This window comes from Psammomys obesus, unplaced genomic scaffold (genome assembly GCF_907164565.1).
Source record: "Psammomys obesus unplaced genomic scaffold, mPsaObe1.curated_primary_1811, whole genome shotgun sequence".
NCBI lineage: Eukaryota > Metazoa > Chordata > Mammalia > Rodentia > Muridae > Psammomys > Psammomys obesus.
The window spans coordinates 9,070,399-9,083,135 of NW_026596256.1; the positions used below are offsets into that span (position 1 = coordinate 9,070,399).

At 41.3% G+C, this 12,737-nt stretch overlaps 1 protein-coding gene across 1 annotated transcript; it reads right to left on the reverse strand.

Annotated features, from left to right (window-relative positions):
- Window positions 1-1,073: 1,073 nt before the first annotated feature.
- On the reverse strand, window positions 1,074-9,773 carry LOC129668680 (kelch-like protein 23). Its single transcript, XM_055596764.1, is given in 3 exon segments — window positions 1,074-1,206; window positions 1,208-2,838; window positions 9,752-9,773. Coding segments are annotated over 3 exon segments (1,767 nt in total). The 3' UTR covers window positions 1,074-1,092.
- Window positions 9,774-12,737: the final 2,964 nt, after the last annotated feature.

Consider the following 12,737-nt stretch of genomic DNA (forward strand, 5'->3'; position numbering starts at 1 on the left):
CTCTTGATCTAGAAAAATCTATGTCTCAAAATGCCAGTGTACATGCGACAGGAAGCTCTAGTCACAGATGGGCTCAGAGATTGAAGTCCCAAGATCTTGTTAGCAGCAGAACTGGCAAATTAAAGCAAATTCTTCTTGTCAACATATTTTCCACTGCATCATAGCTGTTCTACATGCTTTCCGGCTCTTTATATGCAGACACCTAACTATAAAAGAGGATTTGCCAACATGCGGAAGCCAGATACCTAAACTAGCAACCTACACCCAAGCCAAAAATTAAACACAGCCCTTAGCATCAGAAAATATTTGACTATCTTCTCTGTCATTTTTAGACTTGCTAGTCTTTTAAATTGAGTTGTAAAGTCTTTGAACAGTAGCAATCGTTTGTATAGTGTTTAGTACGTGTAGCTTTGATAGGAAATAAAGAATGCTACCAATAAATTATGTACATCACAAAGGGAAAAGACTGTAAGTAAATCCACATCCTGACTAGTTCTAAAGGGAAACAATTTTAAGTGTTGTTTTGTAGAGGTAGAGAAGGTTCTCTCTTTACATTTCAAATTCCTACCGGCTAGAGACCCACAAAAAAACCACGGGCACATCGAAGGCTTTTAAAGACAGGGTCTCACTGTACCCCTGGCTGGCCTGGAACTTGCCATGTGGACCAGACTGGCCTTGATGTCCTTCAACTCAGATCTGCCTACCTCTGGGATTAAAAGTGTGCGCCACCGTGCCCAGGTATGTCAGAGGCTCTTACCAGACACTTCATAATTCAGAATGAATGGTTTTGACCTACACCCAGTGCTGGAGGAAGAAAAGTTCCCTACACAGGCCTTTCGCCTTTACCAAGTGTCAAATACTCCAATCCACCTTTAAAAGCAGAAATTCTAGGAGGGGTTAACTCTCCTATTTGAACTGTGTACAAACACAACGTTTTTCTTACATTATTCCCATAATCGCTGGGTCTGGAGACAGTGCAGAGTTGGAATTAAATTCTCCAATGCCCCATCACGGGCTACGTCACGATAACAAGGCGCCCCAAACTCTGCATTTTTTTTTTTTTTCACTATGCCCCGAGTCCCGTGGACTCCATCAGACATTATACACACAAACGCACCCGTGCGACCGCATGGCACTCGGGAGGTTGCCCACTATTTCCCACTTATTGAGTTCGGGGTCGTACTTCTCGATGCTCTGGAGGTACGTGGCCTTTTGAGTAAGAGTACCCTCCCGTTACATAGATGCATCCGTTCATGATGACAGCCCCGCACTCCATCCTCCTCTCCAGCATGGGCGCCGTCTCTCTCCACTCCCTCCGCTCCGGGTCATAGCACTCCGTGATCGTGGTTTGTCCGCCGACCAAGTAAAGCTTGTTTTCGAATGGAACTGAGCACAAGCCATATTCTGGGTGTGGGCTAGCAGTGATAAGGCTCCATTCGTTGATATCTGAATTGTAGCTCTGAATCTTGTCATACGTGCAGCTTCCTCTATAGCCACAGTGGCCGCCGATGACATAGATAACTTCATGTAGGACACAGGCAGTAGCATTCCCCACACCTTTAATCATGTTTGCGATGGGAAGCCACTTCTCTTTCAGTGGGTCATAGAACTCGGCCTCTTCTGCAGGGGCGCCTTTTCTGTAACCGCCCAGCGCGTACACACAGCCCCCCAGGGTGACCGCACAGTGGTAATACCTGGCGTTGAGCATCGGCAAGCCTTCTGTCCACTCATCACCTTCGCTGTTATAGATCCACACTGTGTCAAGAGCGTCTATGTTATCTGTCCTGTATCCTCCGGTCACATAGATGTTGGGCCCTAAGCACGTGACACCGTAACTCTCCCTGGTATAATCTGGTATTTCTGCTCCCTGGATCCACACATTTGTCAGAGGATCCCATATGTGGACCTCTGATAAGGGATGCCAGTAATAGCCTCCAATAATGTACATGGTGGCTGTGGACCTCTGGGAAATCTCTTTATGCATGGGATTCAAGGCATTGTATATCAGGGAACGGATCTTATTTTCTGTTAAGAGAGAGCTTCTTTGGAGGCCTAACGCTGTCTTTAAGTACACCGGGTCTATATCTAGGTTGATATAGCTCAATAGGTTGTATAGGCATTTGATCCTGTTCTCTACGTCATGAGCAGTCCACTTAATGACTGGTTCCAGGATAGCTTCTTCCTTCCAGACACTGAGGTTCTTTCTGGACAAGATAAAGAGAAACTTTTCAAGGCTGATTTCCAGAAATTCTTCTTGTTGCCACACTTCCTTAAACCTCGAGCACAGAATTCTTCGAGACTCCTTCTCTAGTTCTGAGCACACATGGAATTCCGCAAAGGAGTGCATCCCGATACAGTTATCAATATCCAGGTGCCTGACCAAAAACTGCTCGCCAGCCTTCTTTACTGAGAGGACCTGCAGCAGATCGGCTGCTTCCAGAAGGCTCTGCACATTTCTCTTAGTTATTTCAATTTGGGAAGTATACGCATAATTTACGCGGCCTTCCAAAATATCATGGTGGATGCCCGGCAGTTTGATTTTACTTTTAAATTTTTCTTTCATGTCAGCTGTGAACATGGCCTTAAAATAATTGCTGCAGGCAGCTAAGACGGCCCGGTGGCAATGGAAGATTATGCCTGAAGGACACTGAAGGGTAATATCGGTAAACAATCCGTCCACGTAAAACGTTCTGAACGCATCCAGAAAATCCACTGGATGCGACGAATCCTTGAAAAGATAAATGTAATCTTCTTGTCCTTTTAAGCCATGGCTCGCTGGCGGCGAGGGACGCGGCCCCGGACTAGCGACCGGCGCGGGTGGGGGCGCCTCCCGACCCTCTGATCATGTCTGGGGGCACGGGGCAGAGGCCAGCCGCTAGTGCAGCTCCAGCCGGCGAGCTGCCCCTGCCTCCGCCCGCAGCCCCTGCGCCGCGGCCCAGGCGCCCCTATTTTTTTCTTATCAGTTACATTTTATTAACTCTGTATCCCAGCCCAGCCGTGTCCAGATCCCTCATTCCCTCCCAGTCCCTCCCTCCCTCCCTCCCTCATCTCCACCGTGCCCCTTGCCAAGTCCACTGATGGGGGGGACCTCCTCCCCATTCATCTGATCCTGTTTTATCAGGTATCTTCAGGACTGGCTGCAAAGCTCTCCTCTGTGGCCTAACAGGACTGCTCCTCCCTTGGGGGGTGGGGAGCCCAAAGAGCCAGTCATTGAGTTCCTGTTAGAAATAGTCCTTGTTCCCCTCACTATGGGAAACCAATTGGTTACTGAGCTACCACAGGCTACATCTGAGCAGAGGTTCTAGGTTACATTCATACATGGTCCTTGGTTGCATGTCAGTCTTAGAAAAGACCCTGTGCCCAGATATATTTGGTCCTTGTGGAGCTCCTATCCTTTCCTCATCAGACTAACTCCCCTTCTTTCTTATGATTCCCTGTACTCTGCCGAAGGTTTGGTCATGAGTCTTTGCTTTGAAAACACTGCTAGTTAGAGTCTTTCAAATGCGCTCAGTAGACTCCTGTCATACGTTCAATGCACATCCCATCTGTCTTTCAAAACGAGGATTGATAATCTTACCCCATGTCCGCTCTCTTGATTATCTTTTTTAGGTGTATAGATTTCATTATGTTTATCATATCTTATAGGTCTATATAAGTGAGTATATACCGTGTTTGTCTTTCTCCTTCTGGGATATTTCACTCAGGATGATCTTTTCTAGATCCCACCATTTGCCTGCAAATTTCATGATTTCCTCCTTTTTGATTGCTGAGTAGTATTCCATTGTGTAAAAATACCACAATTTCTGTACCCATTCCTCCGTTGATGGACATCTGGGTTGTTTCCAGGTTCTGGCTATTACAAATAATGCTGCTATAAACATGGTTGAGCAAATATCCCTTTTGTGTACTTGAGCAAACTTTGGGTATATACCTAGCAGTGGTATAGCTGGGTCTTGAGGAAGCACTATTCCTAATTGTCTTAGAAAGTGCCAGATAGATTTCCAGAGTGGTTGTATCAGTTTACATTCCCACCAGCAGTGGAAGAGGGTTCCCCTTTCTCCACAGCCTCTCCAGCATGTGTTGTCCCTTGAGTTTTTTATCTTGGCCATTCTGATGGGTGTAAGGTGATATCTCAGGGTCGTTTGATTTGCATTTCCCTGATGGCTAATGAGGATGAGCATTTCTTTAAGTGTTTCTCTGTCAAGACTGCTCTTATGGAGAATTACCTTTAGCCAAAATCAATCAAACAGGACATCATACTCTTAATCTAAACAGTCAATACCAATGAGTGAGTAAGTGAGAGAACGGCAGAGTGAAATAATCAGGGCCAATTCTGGAGTACAGTGCATGCTAATTCTCATATCTTAGCTCAACTCTTTCCTCCATCATGGTCTCCTTCCTTTGATAAAACAAGTATCCACATAGTCCTATATCCCCCAAGGAAATAGAAGCAGTCAACAAAATTCTCCCTGCCAAAAAAAAAAAAAAAAAAGCAAGCCCAGTGCCAGATGGTTTCAGCATAGAATTCTACCAGACCTTAAAAGAAGTGCTAATTCCAATTCCAATTCTCTTCAAACTATTCCACAAAATAGAAACAGAAGGAACATTACCAAACTCATTCTATGGAGCCACAGTCACCTTGATACCTAAACCTCACAAATACCCGACAAAAACAGGGAATTTCAGACCTATCTCTCTTATGAACATTGATGCAAAAATACCCAATAAAATACTTGCAAACCGAATCCAAGAACACATAAAAGATATCATCTACCATGACCAAGTGGGATTCATCCCAGGCATGTAGGGATGGTTCAACATATGGAAATCCATCTATGTAATCCACCATATAGACAAACTGAAGGAGAAAAAACACATGATCATCTTTTTAGATGCTGAAAAAACACTTGACAAAATCCAGCACCCATTCATGTTTAAAGTCTTGGAGATATCAGGGATACAAGGCACATACCTAAACATAGTAAAGGCAATATACAGCAAATCATTAGCCAACATCAAACTAAATGGAGAGAAACTTAAATCAATCTCACTGAACTCAGGACAAGGTAAGGCTGCACACTCTCTCTGTATCTCTTCAACATAGTGCTTGAAGTCCTAGCTAGAGCATTAAGACAACTAAAGGAGATCAAGGGGATACAAATCAAAAAGTAAGAAGTTAAAGTATCACTATTTGCAGAGGATATGATGGTTTACATGAGTGACCCCAAAAAGTCAACCAGAGAACTCCTTCAGCTGATAAACACCTTCAGCAAAGTGGCTGGAAACAAAATTAACTTTAAAAAAATTAGGAGCTCTCCTGTATAAAAAGACAAAAGGGCTGAGAAAGAAATTAGGGAAACAACACCCTTCACAATAGCCACTAATAACATAAAGTACCTTGGTGTGACTCTAATTAGGCAAGTGAAAGACCTGTTGGAAAAAAATTTCAAGTCTCTGAAGAAAGAAATTGAAGAAGATATCAGATGATGGAAAGACCTCTCGTGCTCGTGAATCGGTAGGATTAACATAGTAAAAATGTCCATCCTGCCAAAAGCATTCTACAGTTTCAAATTTTTTACAGACCCTGAAAGAACAATTTTCTATCTCATATGGAAAAACAAAAGAAAAAACCAGAATTGCCAAAACAATCCTGAACAGCAGATCGTCTGGAGGTATCTCCATCCCTGATCTTAAGCTGTACTACAAAGCAATAGTAATAAAAACTTCATTTTCTCAACCATGCTTGTAGCAGCTTTAATTGTAATAGCCAGAAGCTGGAAACAACTCAGATGTCCCTCAGCTGAGGAATGGATACAGACATTGTGGTACATTTACACAATGGAATACTACTCATCAATTAAAAACAAGGAAATCATGAAATTTGCAGGCATCTGGTGGGAATTAAAAAAGATCATCCTGAGTGAGGTATCCCAGAAGCAGAAAGACACACATGGTATATATTCACTTATAAGTGGATATTAGACATATAATATAGAATAAACATACTAAAATCTGTACACCTAAAGAAGCTAAGCAAGAAGGAGGACCCTGGGTAAGATGCTCAATCCTCATTCAGAAAGGCAAATAGGATGGACATTGGAAAAAGGAGAAAACAGGGAAGAGGACAGGACCCTATCACCGAGGGCCTCTGAAAACCTCTACCCAGCAGGGTATTGAAGGAGATGCTGAGACTCATAACCAAATTTTGGGCAGAGTTCAGGGAATCTTAGGAAAGAAGGGGGAGATGGGAAGACATTGGAGGGGACAGGAGTTCCACAAGGAGAGCAATAGAACCAAAAAAAATCTATACAAAGGCATCTTTTCTGAGACTGATACTCTAAACAAGGACCATGCATGGAGATGACCTAGAACCCCTGCACAGATGTAGCCCATGGCAGCTCAGTGTCTAAGTGGGTACCTAGTAAGGGGAACAGGGTCTGTCTCTGACATGAACTCAGTGGTTGGCTCTTTGATCACCGCCCCCAGATGGGGGGTGCAGCCTTACCTGGCCACAGAGGAAGACAATACAGCCAGTCCTGATGAGACCTGATAGGCTCTGGTCAGATGGAAGAAGAGCAGGATCTCCCCTATCAGTGGACTTAAGAAATGGCATGGGAGGAGAAGAGGTAGGGAGGGTAGGATTGGGAGGGAATAAAGGAGGGGCTACATGGGTATAGAAAGTGAATAAACTGTCATTAAAAAAAAATAAAAAAATGCTGGTGCCATTGAAATATCTTTCCCAAGGTAACCAATTAGAATTACAAACATTTCAGAGATTAATGGTTGTTTTTAAAGAGTATAACCATTTCTGAAATCCAGCTACCTTATACAGTTAATTTGATAGAACTAACTTTTATATAAACAGCATGGGTATTATAGTACAAACTAAGAGCTGTTTTTCTATAGCTTCATTTGAATAAACTATTTATTTTCTCTCATTTCTTGCAGATTTTTTTTTCACAAATAGTAGAAAGGCCTGCATGAATGAAGGATAATGATATAATTTATTAACAAATTCTAAAGAAATGTTGTTTTTCCTTAGAAAATTAAAACAATGTAGAGCATGTAACCATTCCTGGAAAAAACCATGTAACCACGGCCAATGAAGCAATGAAATGAAGCCTGCTGTCATTAATCTGAAGAAAGTTCCATTGCAATTTTCTCTTGAAATTATGCTTGTGCTTAACATTAGTAACTGTTCCTGACATCTTGCCAACCGTCTTTGCAGAGGGGTACAAAATGTCTGGATCCTTGATAACACAACTGAACTTTTCAACTGGCTTATGTATACTAGGCAAATGAAAGATGGCTGTACTTGAAAGGTTACTTGAGATTTGTTACAAGTCCAACTGTGCAGTAGGATAGCATCATAAGGAAAAGGAAATAAAGAAACAGAAAACTATTGCCAAAGGGAAGATGCTAACACAAGTACAAGAGGCCCTGTAATGAGCCTCATATAGAGTCAGTGTACACTGGAGCATTTGATAGCCTAACTATACAGACAGTTAAAATGAAATCAGCTTATTGGGATTAATATATGTACACATCACCTCCTATAGTATTTGTTTCAGTAAGAAAAGTAGTTGAGGGTATTTGTTCTAACTGTTGGAATAGACAACCGTCACAACAGTAGGAATCTACTCCAACCCAGTGTCTTTGCAGCCTCGCCTCTCTGTGTCATCCTATACATGAGAGGCTCAGCTGCATCCTGCACTCACAAATCTCCAGACACACACCTGGGTCAGAATCAGAGGGGCAGATCAGAATTTTCTCCTGAAATAAAAATTGGGAAGTTATCTTTGAAAGTCATGTTTCTGGCTCCTGTGGTTCACCCGAGTTACCAGTTTTTATGTAAATTTGGGCAAGAATTTATTGGTTTGTTGAGAATGTATAATCTTTGGGCTAATGTAATGTGTTGTTTTGTTTTAAGAGCAGCCAACTTTCTTTCCTGCAGTCATTAATTGGGTTTTCTTCCCTCCTTATCCTGGACACTGATCTGATTTTTTTTTTCAGTTTTCATTGTTTGTACAGGTCAATAAGCTTGTATTAAAAATAACACATTTATGAGAAAACTTTCTTGTTTACATGTGTTAAAAACTCTTAGAATGATGTTTGGTCCTCAGATTTCAGCCTCTGAAGATATGAGCACTAATTTAGGAGATGCTGGGATGTTCAGTGTGGTCTAGAACAGAGGCATGCCGGAATCTGATGCTGAGGTTCTAAAACATTAGTATTTGGGGCTTCACATAATGATTCAACTGTGGACTGTTCCAGGTGTGGGTGCAAGAGAATGAGTGGAGAAGCTGAATCTGCACACTCAACTGTTTTTTTCAAAGTTTAAAATCCACTCTGATGATGGTTCTGGGTTCTTTCACGGCCTCAACGGCTCCTCATGTATCTCAGTTCCAGATGTTTGCCAGAAGAGCACATTTTTTTTCCTCCCTTTCACCACAGTAAAATTCCTCTGCTTTTGGAAACTCTCTACCATTCAGAGAATTTTAGAGAATTTAATGAGCATCATGAAATATACACAGACATGCAATAGAGCATCTAGTCACTTGCTCCTGGTAGAAGGTGATAGCTCACTTTTTACATGGTTCATATGACTTGTGTTAACCAAGACACAATAAAGTAAACAGCTCACACATGGTTAGTAATGTGGACACATCTGCTCTGCTCTAGCAGGGAGCAGTGTGCTGAGGAGTCTTTGTCCTTGGGAAGCTTCCATCCTTGTGAGGAGACAGAAAAAAAACACTATTTGAGGCTGAGAAAACAAGGGAATGCAACAGTAGTGAAGAATGAGGCAGAAGTTGCTCAGCCACATAAGAGGGCAGATAAGTGCCGTGGCTTGCTCTGAGCACAAGCAGGTGAAAAGAAAAGAAGCATAAAATCTAAGTTTCCTTAGGACTCTATGAAAGATCATTTCTATTTTTTAATCATAACTTTTTGTGTTAGTAATCAGGAGAATTTATGATACAGTAATTGTAGCAAAGTAATAATTCAGCTCTGTATGTAACTGCTTAAATTAATTAAAAGAAATATAAATTTGGCACTTTTTTTTTTCAGAAGCAAAGGAAGGTTTGCTAACTTTTGGTAAAGTTTTAGGGAAAACGCAGTAAAACTACAGGTTTTGTCAGCTTGTAGCTCTTTTGGCTTCTGCAGAGTTGGAGATTACTTAAAAGTTGGCAAGCGTTGGTGTCCACAAATTGAAACCGGCTGCAGTAGAAGCATATTATCATTCCACAGCCATCTGAGCAAAGCGGTTATTTATGCACTCACAAATGCACACACACACAGAGGCACGCACTCACGCATGTACACACTTCAAATTTAACCCTGCTGACTCGGGAAAAATGGCAGAGACCCTGATGAAGTCTATGATATGAAGTCTTCCCTAGCAAAACTCCCCACTGCTCTTTAGGTTACAGAAGAAGGTATTTGTAATGACTATTGGCTGCAAACCCAGGAAGTGGTGTGTGCTGTAAGTCTTTAAAATACAACATTTTCCACCTCTTCTTAGTAGGCTGGTCGGTAAAGCAAGAAGAAATTGTAAAATGAACGAGCTGATATTCCAGGCAGATGGGGCTTTGGCTACCAGAGAATAAACATTGGAACATTTTAAGAGATGAAAGCATGATTGGAATAGTCCTTAGTGTACATTTTAAGCCCCAACATTCAATAGAGTACAAAACATTATTTATATACTCAAATCACATTTCATGAAATGATAGCATGGAATAAGCTATGTCACCACGACTCTCCAGGATGACCATGTGAGCGTGGTGTCATTTTGCCTGTGCTTCACAATGGAGTTGGCCTAGATTTTACTTCTTCTTTTTTTTTTTTTTGTTTTAGACTTTACTTCTAAAGAATGGCACTAACTGGGGCTGTGGAGATGCCAAGGAGTATAAGAGCACTTGCTGTTCCTGCAGAGGACCAGGGTTTCATTCCCATCACTTCCATGGCTGCTTACATCCATCAAAACTCTAGTTCTGGGTGATCTTGGATCCTCTTCTGGCCTCTGATCATGTCAGGCATATAAACAGACATAAGTAGACAAAATGCTCATACATTTAGTACTCCTTAAAGGAGTTGAAAGTCTTTTAAAAATGCTCAGTCCCCATTCAGAAAGGCAAAGAGTATGGACATCAGAGGAGGGAGAAAACAGGGAACCAGACAGGAGCCTACCACAGAGGGCCTCTGAAAGGCTCTACCCTGCAGGGTATCAAGGCAGATGACTCATAGCCAAACTTTGGGCAGAGTGCAGGGAATCTTATGAAAGAAGTTGGAGATAGTAAGATCTGGAGAGGACAGGAGCTCCACAAGGACAGCAGCAGATCCTAAAAGTCTGGGAACAGGGGTCTTTTCTGAGACTGATACTCCACTCATGGAGATGGCCTGGAATCCCTGCACAGATGTAGCTATGGCAGTTCAGTGTCCAAGTGGGTTCAATAGTAATGGGAAGAGGGACTGTCTCTGACATGAACTGATTGACCTGTTCTTTGATCACTTCCCTATGAGTGGGGAGCAGCCTTACCAGGCCACAGAAGAAGACAATGCAGCCACTCCTGATGAGACCTGATAGACTAGGATCAGAGGGAAGGGGAGGAGAACCTCACTTATCAGTGGATTGGGAGAGGAACATGGGTGGGGAAGAGGGAGGGTGGGATTGGGAGGGAGGTATGGGGGGATAAAGAGTGAATAAACTGTAATTAATAAAAACTAAAAAAAGAAAAAATTAAAATACAAAGAAATCGAAAGTTTACATCTCTTAAGGCAGTAATAAAGCATAGTACTTAAGATCATGAACTATGGTTGAGTCCTGCCTGGGTTCAGTCTCACTCTTGTCTTTATTGTGTTTTGGTTGCTTTCTTTTTATTAAAAAAAAAATGTTCATTTTATTTTGTGAGTATGTGTGAGTGCCTGTATATATTTATGAGTGCCTGTATGTATGTATGTATGTATGTATGTATGTATATACATATATGTACACAAGTGTGTATGTATGTACATGTGTGTGTTTGTGTGTATATGTGTGTGCCATGTGTGTGCAGGTGCCTGTGGAGGCCAGAAGAGGATAGCACGTCACCTGAAACTGGAGTTAGAAGTGGTTGAGAGCTATCTCATGTGGATGCTGGTGTCTGAACCTGGCTCTTTGCAGAAGCGGCCAGTGCTCTTCCCCATTGGGCCAGCTCTTCAGCCCTTGTGTTAGTGTCTTTAGGCATTAGACAGATAGTTGGAATGATATTTACCTTAGAAATGGTTTTGACACTAAATATTAGTCCTTTTCTCTGTCTCTTTTTCTCTTTCTCTCTGTCTGAAACTAAATTTTTATCCTTACTATATGGTGATAAACATCATCATTACTGTGTCACAAATGTTAGCTGAATACAGGAGACTCCTAGAACAGTCAAAAGACTCTTTACTGGTGGCACAGAAAGTGGCATGTGTACTCAGCTTGAAACAGTTTGTAAGTCCTGTTTGGGGAGGGGGAGGGTGTAAACAGAGGATCCAGGTTGCTGGTGGACATTATACTCATAGGAAGTTTGAGATGAAATGAAAGGCCTTGGGCTTGAGCCACACTCTTTGGAGAAGGCAGTAAACAGATTTGGCCAGGGTCTTGGTGGGAGATTTTCCTTCTCAGCCTGCTTCAGATGAGAAAATTGGTTTGCACCGAGAAAGTTGCACTATTGGCATTTCTCGGAAGACATATTCCTATGTGCCCACAGGGAAGACTGTCATTTCTAACAACATCAAGTACTTACAAACAGCACCCTGTCACATTGATATTACTGTCTTTATTGGCCCTGTACCACAGATCCTAAAATGCAGAGCTTTGAAGGCATAATTATCATGAACTAAATCTTATGGTTAATATATTCCAAACTTAGTATATGTTTAAGTAAAAAGTTTTCAGAAATGTTTTCCATAGAAGTACTTATTTCTGAGATATTCTTTTGGACAGTTGAAACTTTGTTTTTGATCTGCAGCCCTTGACTGCTAAGGAGCTATTAGTCACTGTGACCGAAAAATTAAATATTATAATTTTACTAAACAATACAAAATATAAACAATTAGAATTTAGCAAATGACCTAATTAATTTTTTGATATCTTTCTGCAAGGAAGCTAGAAGTTGTTACCACCTTTACATGGAGCAAATTATTTCTTGGTTTTCTTCTTGGTGAATATTTTTAAGACGTCAGGTTTTTAGAATGCTTTGCACTCAACTCTACATAAAAAAATATATATGTATATATAATGCATATACACTTATAGGAGAATAGAGCCATATTATAAACAAATATTATAAAAGGAAAAGTAAGTTTGGAGCCATCAGGAAAATAACAAAAGCAAAAATAAAGAAATAATTGTGGAATGTTGAGTGTTACGGTCATTAAATTTCAAAACAAATAAACGACTATGGAATGAGTCTGTTTCTGAGAACATAATTGAGAGAAAAGGAGAAGAGACATGCAAGTTTTCATGAAAAAAATATAATATTAGTTAAAAAATATAAATTTCCAGCAGGAATTCATGTCATAGAGAGGAAGTATGGTGGACTGCAATAACACTGAGAGAGAGTAGTCACAGGCACGGAGACAATCTCCACCAACCTCTGGCAGGCTCTGAAGTTTCAGCTCTTTCCTGGAGCTGAGCTTAAGTGGTTTCTATGTGGTTGAAACCACACTGCCTTGCAAATGGAATCATTACTAAAAAAAAAAAAAAAAAAAAAAAA